At 47.9% G+C, this 12,396-nt stretch overlaps 1 protein-coding gene across 1 annotated transcript in view; it reads left to right on the top strand.

The window, feature by feature from the left end:
* The window catches only part of ANKS1A (ankyrin repeat and sterile alpha motif domain containing 1A), a 106,726-nt gene that overhangs the window by 18,879 nt on the left and 75,451 nt on the right, over positions 1-12,396 (top strand). Inside the window, exons 2-3 of the mRNA XM_082494592.1 lie at positions 10,518-10,598; positions 11,385-11,541. Of these exons, the coding sequence (XP_082350718.1) occupies positions 10,518-10,598; positions 11,385-11,541 (238 nt within the window). The remainder of the gene's footprint in view (positions 1-10,517; positions 10,599-11,384; positions 11,542-12,396) is intronic.

Here is a 12,396-nt window from a genome sequence, read left to right as displayed (position 1 = left end):
GTCTTGCTTGCGGGTATTAACACATTCCTGCCGCGCGTATTTCGTTTAGTGCAATAGGATTAAGTCTTTTAATCTCTCTGTCCTGTATGTGTGGTCTGTCAGTTCAGCATGCTTAGTAATATGGAAAGTACCCTACTCCAGGGAAGGGTAAGGATAAACGTGAGCCTTAAATGTGGTGTGAGCCACAACCATAAGCTATTCTTTCACTGTTTGAGTGGTTCAGTGTGTTGTCTACACGTCTGTTTCTTAAACGTGACAGAAGGTCAATTGGAAGTGCTGTAATTCCCACAGGTAGAGCACGTGCCGTCCTCCTCCCGGTGCTTTGAAAAGTGCGTCTTTGGATTTTTTGCAGTGGGTTAGATGTGACCCGGGGTTGGAAATATGCAGGATGTCAGTGTGATGGTGGGTGCTGAAGAGTCGCTTGTTTGCTGGAGTCGCTTGTTTTACCTCCAGTACAAAAAGCCGAGGAGAATTTCAGAAAAAAAATGCTTTTAAGCCTCTCCTCCAAGTGGTTGGATGTTATTAGCAAGTTGATGCGTAGGACTCGTGTAGGGGTTTGGGGGGAGCTGCAGATACCAATTAAATAGCAGCAGAACCGCCTTCTTGCTCGTGCGATGATTGAAGCGGTCTCTGGAGAGCAAGGGGAAGGGGACCAAGTGGGACGGAGGCCAAAATCCCACAACAGCCTCGGTGCTGATGGATGCAGCCGTGCCCGTTTGGAGTTGAACGGCTGTGCTGGCCTCTCGAGGACTCAGCCGTTGGTCACCCCGGCGCTGTCGGTCCTGGTGCGTGCACGCGGAGGTGGTTTGTTTCCTCTGCTGTGTTCATCAAAGACACATTTGCACCATCGCCCCTTCCAAACTCCCGGATTCCCCTCTTACGGGGAAAATTCAGCTCTGCATTCCGTGGCTGGAGAGAGGGTGGTGTGACAGCTTCACTCTAGAGGAAGTTATGTTTTTCTCACTTGAGCCAAAATTTTGAAAGGAAAGGAATCCAGATGCATGTCGGAGATCAAAAAAGTCACTCTAGTAAAAATTCACCCCCAATTTTTCATTGTTATTGTAACGTTACAGAGCTGTGCTGTGGTTTCTCCTTCCAGTCACACTCTCTTTGCTACCAGAGAACTAGCTCTCCTCTCTCTGACTTGTGTACCTATCCAGGAGTTTTCTTGTTTGATATGACAATGAAATTTTAGTCTCATACTCTCGCTTAACTGTCCCTCTTCAAAATTTGAGTGCCAGGAAATTTCGGATGGTTGTTTCCATTAAAAGTTGCAGATGTGTAGTTAAGATTTGCCGATGTTGTCGAGTACTTCTTCACCAAGATCCTGACCCTAAACTTGATCTAAAATCTGTTGAAACCAAGTCCACTGGGAAGTGGGAGCTGCTACAGCAGCTACTAGGCGAGACGAAAGCGTGCCCTGCCACGCAGAGCTCTTCGTTGTATGCAAACAGACCTATATGGCAGAATTAAAGGGAGTTTTGTGGATACAGCTGTTGAAGACACTTATTACACCCATAAAACTTGCTTGATACACAAATGTGGCAGCAAAATAAACAAATTCTCCCTATGAGTGTGTCCATAATTCTGGATGTTGCTCTCAGTTGAGGACACTACCCATTCCAGGAGATCTTTTCACGCTGCAGCGTAATGCTTTTGGCAGCCTTCCACTGAGTTTAGTTTTCAAGATTTCGTAGGTATTTGTGCACAAAAAATATATGCACTGGGAAACCATATTCATTTTCGGGAGCTTGAAAGGAATTTTCTGGAAATAGCTGCCTGCAATTACAGTGGGGAAAAGCACCTCCAGCAGGCGCCGAATTCTTCTTTGCGATGTGTGCGCTGCATGTCCTCACCTGTTTGCTCTAATTGGAAACACAATTGTCGTTCCTTGAGAGATTGACTGCCTGACTCAGCTCTGTCTGCTGTAAGCCTACATTTCTGTCAGGAAAGAAGGTATGTTCTGACAGTGTGGAAAAAGCCAGTAAGATCTCGTATTGCTGCCCTGCGGATCTCTGCAAAGAGTTTTGTTACCTCTACCGTTCAGTGCCGCTTTGCACGGGCTGACGCGACTTTAATCCCGTAGCTGTGAGACGGAGAATTCTGCTGACCGCAAGAAACGAGTCTGTCCAAACCTCGACAGAATCGTCCCCACGTTAACAGCGTCGTCTCTGCAGAGGCGTCGGCGCACGCCTGTCTTGGAAGGAGCCCGGAGTGCTTTGTCGGTGCAGCCGTGGTGCTTACCAGCCTGCCGCGTCCAGGCTCAACGGGCTCCAAGTGGCCGCGCGTTCAGTGCCCGTGCCCCTTAACTTTGACTTTAACCTTCGCACCGCCTCTCAAGTATCCAGATTTCCTGGAATGGTGTGTTCAAATCCCAGTAGGATCAATTTGTCTGCTCTGGCGGTTTTGTTCTTTTCATGTTTGAAGACTGGATGCTTTGCACAGATGTTTATGATCGCAATGTTCTTTCCTTATAGGTGTTGCTTTCCTGCTCCCGCCTGTTAATTGCCAGGAAGATTTCTGCTTTGCAGCCCAGAACTAACGGCATTTCGGTGGTGATTTTTCACATATCATAGGTGCTTTCTGGAATGGAGAGGTATTAAAAGCAGCGTGTAAGTCTGTGCTGATGCTGTAGCAGCCAGGCAGTGCTGTACTCTTCAGCGTGTTAATTCTTGTGCGTGGGGTCAGTGGTCTCCCATTTCCTCTAGTTTTGGATTTTTTTAAGCACAACAGTGACGACCCGGTGAGTTCCAGCGGGAGGAAACATGGGCAGTAATACCTCAGAGCCAGTTGAAGATGACGCGCTCGGCATTGAACTTTTTGAGTTGTCTGTGCGCGGTGTCTGTGGTCGGAGGGCTGACAGCCCTGTAAATCCAGATCTGCTTTTTAATTTACCCATAATCATCCGAGCTCCGTAATCGTTTTCCAATTCATTTTGCTATCAAGATTTATCAGTGTAACTTACTGCTTGCAGTGTGAAGGGCTTTTCCACGCTTCTCCTGACAGCTTTGGGAATACGCTCTGCTCTAACTGCCCTGCTTCTTTTGGTCTGAAAAGCTGGTTGAGAGCCTCAGCTCTCCTGAGGTCTTGCAGGCTGTATGATCCAGGGGTAGCATCCTTGCTGGCAGTTCTTCTTGCCTGTGTTTTTCCCAAGCTTAGAGGCGCTTGAGAAGCACGTGTAGCGTTAGCTCAGATCATTCAGCTTCTTCCCTTTCATTTAAGCATATGAAGTTGCATTTTTAGCATTTCAGTCAAGAAGAAAATTTTGTTCTGAATTGTTGCCAAAAAAGAAAAAAATCAAACCCAACAACCAAACTCAAACAAATCCAACAAAAACAATTAGTACCTCTCCCCTTGCAGCCCCTTGGCCCTTAACAGAGCTCTTCTGCATCAGGTAGAAGGTAATTACTGTGTTTGGTTGTAAAATGCTTGGCAGCATCATCGTGTTTGAAGTGCTAAATGTGGATTACTGTGTTTTATTTTTTCCAATAGAAAAATAGAGGCAGTAATGTTAGTGGGAGAGTTTTATATACAGCAAATGCTTCCTGCGTAGGACTGGAATGTGAAGTGAGACTTCTGCATGTGTTTAAAATGTCTGGATTCTCTGCAAAGCATTATATAATTATCCTCTATATTAAATGGCCACCCACATTTTCTGTAGTATGTCTGAATTTGTTTTTGTAACTGATAAGATGCTACAGCTGTAAAATGACAATCCCAAGCTCTTAAATAATATGCTCTTAGAGGTAACTCTGCTGCAGTTAGTGGGAAATACTAACAGAGGCAGAAGGCACATTTTTTTGTCAGGTGTTCTACAATAAGCTGAAAGCGGCAGTCAGGATTGAGCTCCCGTTGAGCGAGGTGCTCTACAAACTCTTCAGGCCTGAGCAGAACAGACCAGGCAGATGCATGGATTGTACGTTCCTCGATTTGCTGGGTGGAGGACAGTTGAACTTGGAAGGAATCTGCTGGACGGAGAGAAGAGGGGGACGTGAAAGGCGTAAGAGGATGATGGTGCGGACAAGAGTATAGAAAGAAGGCAGCCAAGGAGCTTCGGGTGGGAGCAATCATCCCAACTGGCTGCTTGATTTATAGCAAAAAAGAATCTGGACGAAGGAGTTGAGGAGTGTAGAAGGCAAAGATCGCCACTTTGGCGTCCTTTGCAGCCTCTCCAATAGCTGGAATCTGACTGGATTGCTCTCCACGGTCTTTCCTGAAGCCTGCCAAAAGGGGCTGAGAAAGTATGGCTTGGGATCTAGCCACGTTCTCCCCTGCCCCAGGAATACTCTGCTTTAATCTTCTCCAGCCTTGCATCAGCACTTTATTTTTGGAAAGACTATTGTATTATCTAGCTGTTGAGGCACGCGAGGAGAGGGGTCGCAGCTCCGTTGCGAGCCCTGCCACGCCGTACCCCTTCCCGTCGGGGAGATGCACGTCACGACGCCTTTCTCACTCTACAGAAGCATTTCAGTGCGCTTTCTGAACCTGCAGTCTTGCACAAAGCGTTTGAGTTGTTTGTATCACCCGTCTATAAGGAGGAAATACCAAAAGAGGGTTGTGTTAGTATTGGAGGAATCTACCCATCGTACGGGTATTAATAGCGGAGATGTGTGTGTTGACTTGCTCGGGATGGCCTCGGGGCAACGCACGAGGAGTTAAACCGCCTCCAGCCTTAACCGTCCTCGTGATGCTCTGTCTCTAAGGCATTGAACTAAGTCTCCAAACATCTGGGACCAGTTCTCAGCTGCTTCAAACATCCTTTGTGACCTTGGGCTAAGCCACTCATGTGCGCTGGTGTCATGCCTGTAAAGCAGCTATAGTGCTGGTGGTGTCCCTTTAGTGTTGAGTGTGTAAATACCCAGCGTAGCGATGGCCTCTCTCTGCTCCGCACAAGGAAGAGTACCGGTCCCTGAAGTCTCTGGGTGCTTCTGTAATCCAGATAAGTGAGACCGTAAATCAGCTCTGACGCTCATCCTTTGACTTGAAAACATTGCATTGTTTTTGAGGTGGCTTGGCCTTTGCTCTAGCCCACTGACCCAGACAGTTCTGTGAGTAAAGTTACTACAGTCAGGAAGAAATAGATGGAAAAGCGAGAGGACAAATATGGTCTTGTTTAAAGGAACTATTGGGTTTTATCAAGACCTAAAGCAATGTGCTTTATTCAGCAATTTTTACAAACAGGAAGCTTTTTTTTAAAAGGCTACAGCACTTGCTGAATCATGGAGCAAGAGAAAACTGAGCGGAAGAATTAGTTTGAACAGAGCAAATTTTGCAATTTTCAGAGCTTTTCTTCTGTCCTTAGTGTTCAGTCTTAGTTGCCTTAAACAGATCCATCAGAAAGGTTGTTAGAATACTGCCCTGATGCAGCAAAAGGGCGGTGAGATGTAGGTAATCGTTTGAGAAGTTTGCTTTCATAACGGAGACTGCTAATATAAAAGCAAACCCCCTCTTTGATGTGAAGGGGCTTTGGGGGACTGGGGGAGAAAAGAAAGCAAACAGTGGTGGTAGTTGAATTAGCTCCAGACCTTCTCTGAGCTTTATTGGAGACTTGTATTTACAGCATTCTCCTTCCTGTGCTGGGATCTGTTTTTCCGTTTAATCAGAAACAGCCCAAAATCACCCTGTACATAGATAGTACTTGGCTTTGTACTCTGCTTCTCTCGATGCTGTATTTCCATTTTACAGATGGGGACAACTGAGGTCTGGAAGAAGAGCTTTTCCCAAGGCTGCGTAGCGCAGCGGGGAGTAAAGCCCTCGTCGCTTCCAGAGTCGTCATCCACACCCGCCGTGGGAGGCTCAAAGAGCATCGCAGGGGTCTGGCGTTAGGATTTCCTGCGTTTTGTTCTGTCTTGTCTATTTTTGCCGAAGGCAACCATTTATACTGCCCTGTTTTGAATTACTTCCCCTCTGCCTTGTAAAATGAGGGCAACGGGTCCGTAAGTTGGTATTGTTAAGATAAAATGACTCAGGCTTTACCACCGTGTGATCTCACAGCGCCATAAGTAAGTGCTCATCTCTCTTTCATTTCATTTCTCATCTGCGAGCCAGGGGAGGCGATCTGTCCTCGGGGGGACGCCGGCCCTGGGCCTTGCCACGGGCATCTGTGCCGTAGCCCAGCGGGAGGGCAGTGCCTCAGAGGGGAAACCCCTCTGGAAGGCTCTGAGGCTGCCGAGCTGCTGCGGGCTCCGCGCTGCCCTGCGGTCATGTCTGTGTCTCCATAAAACCCATTTAGGTGGTTCTTAATGTATAATTTTTATTGTTCTCCATGTTGTGAAATGTGCTCACGCGGGGCTGAACCGAGCGGAGTTGGGCGCTGCTCTGTATTTGTCTGTCTGATAAGAGTTCCCGGGGTGGGATAAGAGTTCCCGGGGTGGGGTTGGCTGCACAGGGCTCCCTGTACCCGTCAGCCCGACATCTCAGAGTCTTGCTGAGTTCTTCCCGTTGACTTAAACCTCTTTAAATTTCCCTGTCTGGCCTGAAAAGACCTGCCAAGCTCCTCACTTCAGAAGATCTAATTGTAATCCCAGAGGACCCACCTCCTGCCCAAGTGATCTGAGGGGGTTTTCCTAATATTTGAGATTTGGGCGTTGCTTACGGTAGTTCTGCCACAGTTTCTGTGGATTTTGCCTGAGATGTCATTCGGATCAGATGCATCAGGCACAGCAAATAGTGCTCTGGAGGAATTGCAGTGTCTTTCAGAAGTACCATGCTGGTGTTTTTCCAGCTCTTAGTTTCTGCAGACCATCGTGGGGAGTTATTTTCCTGTGTTTAGATCTACCATGAGAAGCTTGGGATCTTATCTTAGTCTGTCACTTTAATGCTATGCAGCGCATAAATAAAAATGGGGTGAAAGATTTGGTTTCTGTTAACTCGGAAAAACTGTATGGCCTTCCTAGCGGAGCTGGAGAGGAAGAGGAGGGAAGAGACTGACATACTTCAGTCCTCACATGTAAATATAAATAGTTCTCTCCTTGGATCCTTTCAGTCTGAACTTCTGGGTGATTTGACCTTTCTTTGATAAAAGCTTTCTTTATTCGCAAGAGTAAAAGGGCAAGGGGTAAGAAAGGACACAGCAGATTTTTTTTTTTTTTTTTTTTTTTTTTTTAATATCTTAAAATCTTAGTTGATTTCTGCCGTACCCAGTGCTCACTGTTGAACCAGCCCCATCTTGGACTCCAGCTTTTCTCCTCCGCTGAGTCCCTTGAGTCAACTTTGCATTTTATTCTAAAGGATTAAGCAGAAAACTTCTAAGGAAGTTTATAGAAGTGTTTTCTCACAGGGAGACCATGTTCTGGTGGGGACGGATATCCCGGGCTCCGGTCCCCGGTCTTGCCGCCGGCCGGGTGGGTCGCTTTGAGTGAGTGACTTGGTTTATGCCCATTACATCACTGACCTTGCTTTTCCTTACTTCATAACTTCAGCTGAAAGAAATATTTGTTTTAAATGCTGCTGCTGCTTTCATACCTACACCCTGAAGCTTTTTGAGCTCAGTGTCAAAACACGGCTCTGTTTAATGTGTAAAACCACTGGACTCTCTGGTTTTGGTCAGGTCAGCAGCCTGTGCAAGGGGGTGCGCAGGCGCAGGATTGATAACTGCTCCAGACTACACTCATGTCTTTCTGGCACTAGTTATAACCATTAATTGCCGCTTTAAATCCAGCAATAAATTATTTGGGCAACCACACTGCGTGAGCCCGCTGCCAAAAATAAACCAGAGCCTGAGAATTACTCAGGTCCCCTTCATACTTCAGGACTGGTGCAGCTGGATGGCGTAGAGCATCTCCTGGACTTGATCTGAGGGGTTTTTTTGGTGTCTCACATATCTTCTGGACATAGTTTAAGCCATTATCCTGCAAATGATGCAAGTAGCCGTTGAAATGTGTTGCATGCATGCACTGGTTTGCCGTCCGCTTCTGAAGCGCGGGGCGGTGTGTGGGAATGCCTCTGGAGGAGTCTTCTGCTCCTGTGCAAATTGGATTTTGTGGCTTACTTCCCTCTCCTCTTGGATGAAGTTTCCCCGTAGCTGCCTCTCCTCTAGTGAAGCTCCCGTCTCTCTCGGGATTCAAAGCCTTTTATAATGCTCTGCCGGATCAGGAGTCCCTCGGAGGGGAGAGACTTTCCATTTCAGAGCGTGTTCCTCCATCCCACCTGAAACGTGCTTGAGCGTCAGTGCGCTGCTTAGTTTACTTCTGAATTTCCACGTGGTCTGCGCGACATTCCTGTTGGTTTGGTGCCTTTCCTGCTGCTTTTATACACACTGGTATAAGAGTTTCTTCTGGCCAGGAGCCCTCTAGTAATGGCTGTTATTTTGGAAAACCAAGTTACTGCTCGGGCTGCCTCTGCATCGTACAATGAGTCGTTGCAATTACATGCCGGGGAGGAAATGAAATGATGAGGAAAGACCTACTTCATAAAGAGCAACTTGATTTTAAACCAATTAAATTGAGGGTTAGAGGGTGCTGTGAAGTTCTACCCCCGGTTAGAGAAAACACTGCAGGAAAATGCAGTGTATTGGCAAAAGCACGATTGTCTAGGCTCCTAATAAATCCCGTCTAATTTTTGAAAGCATTAAGTTCAAAGCAGGCCAGCGTACGAGGAGTGATGGGTTGTAATGCGGTGCAGATCTAGCTGGAGGTCAGTAACGAGTGGTGTCCCTCAGGGGTCAGTACGGGGTCCAGTCCTGTTCAATATATTCATCAATGACTTGGATGAAGGGATAGAGTGTACCGTCAGCGAGTTTGCTGATGGCACAACACTGGGAGGAGTGGCTGACACACCAGAAGGCTGTGCCGCCGTACAGCGTGCCCTGGCCAGGCTGGAGAGTTGGGCGGAGAGGAACCTAATGAAATTCAACACGGGCAAGCGTAGGGTACTGCATCTGGGGAGGAATAACCCCCTGCACCAGTACAGGTCGGGGGCTGACCTGCTGGAGAGCAGCTCTGTGGGAAGGGACCTGGGAGTCCTGGTGGCCAACAGGATGCCCACGAGCCAGCAATGTGCCCTGGTGGCCAAGAAGGCCAATGGCATCCTGGGGGGCATCAAGCAGAGTGTGGCCAGCAGGTGGAGGGAGGTCATCCCCCCCTCTGCTCTGCCCCGGGGAGGCCACATCTGGAGCGCTGTGTCCAGTTCGGGGCTCCCCGGGTCAGGAAGGACAGGGAACTGCTGGGGAGGCTCCAGCAAAGGGCTACGGAGATGCTGAGGGGACCGGAGCATCTTTCTTACGAGGAGAGGCTGAGGGCCGTGGGGCTGTTCAGTCTGGAGAAGAGAAGACTGAGGGGGGATCTTATCAACGCTGATCAATCCTTCGAGGGCGGGTGCCGGGGGATGGGAACGGTCTGTGTTCAGTGGTGCCCAGTGACAGGACAGGAGGGAACGGGCACAAACGTGACCATGGGCAGTTCCATCTCACCCTGAGGAGGGACTTCTCTCCTGTGCGGGCGGCAGAGCACTGGCACAGCTGCCCAGAGAGGGGGGGAGTCTCCCCCTCTGGAGCCATTCCAAACCCGCCTGGAGGTGTCCTGTGCCACTGCTGGAGGTGCCCCTGCTCTGGCGGGGGGTGGCACTGGGGGAGCTCCGGAGGGCCCTTCCAGCCCCCACCAGTCTGGGATGCTGTGATGGATAGGGCCATCTTCAGGAAAGGTGAACGGTTTCAATTTGCTTATAAGAATGCATTGATTTGAGTTCACGTGCCCTCTGTGGGAGAGGGTGGTGGCACTGGTGAGGGATGGCAGTAGAAACCGAGCTCCTGTGACAGCAAGCTCAGGAGCAGTGACAGCTTCTTACACATGCGTTTCTCCACTGTTTTAATTAGGACACCTTGCAGGGGTTAGAGGGAAGAATAATCCTCTACAGGGTTAATCCTTAAATCCTTGGTGTTTGACTTTTGAACAAGGGAGGGAAGTTAACAATGTTCTCAGAAGTGCCCGGAGACCACCTACTCGTCCATATAGACTGCCAACAGCTGTCAGATGGAAATGATTTTTGGACAGTGAGAAGTCAGCGTGGAATCCCACTGGTGACCCAGAGCAGGCTCTGTACCCCACAGCCTTTGACTGACGCCCCTAGTGATTCTTGCCATGGAGGGAAGAGGGCTTCCCAGACCCATCAAAATTTTTCAGCGGGGTGTGAATTAGCGGTGGGTCGATGCTTTAATGTCTCTTGCGGTTAACTTTAATAGACACATGTTCCTCTGAAGATGCTTTTTGCCAAGCGCCTTTATGGCTGAAAGATGTCTGGTAGCGGAACGTGGGAGCTCTGATTTAAAACCCGGATGGTCTGATAAAGTGTCGAGTGGTGGATCCCTGTACCGGCTGTGTGCTTTGACACTAACCCCTCCGCTCGACGTGATGCTGTGCCGCCTGTTCTCTGTATTACTGCTCTTAACCACAGCTCTCCAGCCACTGGTTTGCTTCCAGATAACCAACTTGGTGGGAGAACTCTGCTGAAACTCGTCCTTACCCACTGTCCGTCTGTTTGGTGTATGCCTAAGTGTTCCCTGTACGTTTTCTGTCTTGCAGCATCTGGAGAGGGCCAAATGTGAACTGCGTTGACAGTACTGGATACACTCCACTGCACCATGCTGCTTTGAATGGTCATAAGTGAGTCATCTTATAATGCCTTTGATCACAGGGGATACTATGTGCTTTACAAGCCACGGTTTCTGTGTAATTCATTCACCAGCCTAATGCTGTTGCCACTGAAAATGTGACGATGGTGCAACACTACACCATCTTCAGGACAAAAAGTGAAGAACATCAGTGCAGTGAAGCTGTAGAGGCACTGGCGGCTGCACAGCATGATCGTACGTCTCTTAAAAAAAATTGGCGAAACACTGAGGCTTTTGACCACCCTTTTCTTTATAAGCAATTTGGATAAGATAGAACAACACAGTAAAGGTGGCTTCTCCAGTAACAGTCCTCCGCAGTCTGTCTGGTGTCCAACGTGTTGCTGTGCGTGCACCACTTAAAATTTGCTTTCGTGCACATTACATTTTTAAGCAACTCCAGTCTTCAGCGTTGTCAATCTTGTATTGTTCATTGCTACTTAAGACACTGAGAAATTGAATAGAGTTAAAATCTACATTCATCTTCATTGTGCTGGTGTGATTTACTTTTCACCAGAGCGGTTTGTGGATGACTTCAGTCCCAATTCAGCTCCATTAGTACGAAGGTAACACAGATCTTTCCTGAGCTCATCTCAGCAGTCTTGCTTTGTTTTTTTTTTCCCTTGGGCAGTCTTTAATAGAAATGCTTTGAAATCACATTTTGAGAGGATCTCTGAAATATTCCTTTTCAGATTAACTTTTTGTAAAATACTTCCTGCAGAATGTAAGCTGTGAAACAAGGGCTGAATGTTGTATGGACTCAAGTTTCCTTCTCTTGCAGGGACGTGGTGGAAGTTCTGCTGAGGAATGACGCACTAACCAACGTAGCGGACTGTAAAGGCTGTTACCCTCTCCACTTGGCAGCTTGGAAGGGAGATGCAGACATAGTGAAGCTCCTCATCCACCAGGGACCTTCGCATACTAAAGTGAATGAGCAGGTCTGCCTACTTTTCTCTAATATATCGTTGAATCACTTCCCTGGGATGGAGAGAGACTACTTCAGCTGACTCCTGACCCTTCTAGTAGCGATTGATAAAGTCCTTCTTGCTAATGGGATAAGAAGGGCAGTGCCTAAAGCAAATACCTCCAGTTCTGAGTTCGTGGTTGAGTGAGTAAGATACACGTGTTTATATAGAGAGACGTAAATATGGGGACCACTCAACGCCTAGCAGGTGTCTCCTGCTTTCATACTGGGCTTCTGAAACTAACCCACAGTTTTTCCTTTCAGTTGCTGGATAGCTGAGAAGGTTTCTAGTTCTGTCAATGGATACATTGGCTCCCTTCTTTGGGAACTCATCAAAGCAGCTTTGTTTAGTCTTTGTTTGGCCATGCGCTCTTAGCTACTCTCCTGGCTTGTCTCTAGCACTTGCTCCAGTTAACTAATTTGTAAGTTGTAAATGCATTTTAACCCTACTTGCCCCCAGATAAATCCCTAGTTTAATCTTAAAGAATTATTTTCTCAGTTGGGAAAGAAAAAAAAAATCCGGTGGATTTCTTCCCTTTGTCAAGCTGATAGTTTTTGGTCTGGGATGCAGAGGGATGGATTTGTTTGAGCCTGCTGTTCTGTACAGGGGCTGCTGTGTCCACCTTGGAGGGCTGGCTCCCACGGACCTTCCCCGTGCCAGTCAGCAGGTATCTTACAATTCCAGTGAACTTCTGAAATGCTGCCATTGGAAGACCCAAATATTTCTTTTGTTTAAGAGTTTTGGATATGGGAACTGGCTTACTGGGTGAGGCCAGCTGGGCGGCCTTACTGCGCCCCGTATGGCTGAGCGCGCTTGGGCAGACGTGCA

Source organism: Vanellus vanellus, assembly GCF_965231255.1.
Source record: "Vanellus vanellus genome assembly, chromosome: 23".
NCBI lineage: Eukaryota > Metazoa > Chordata > Aves > Charadriiformes > Charadriidae > Vanellus > Vanellus vanellus.
This window is presented reverse-complemented; position numbering and strand designations above follow the sequence as displayed.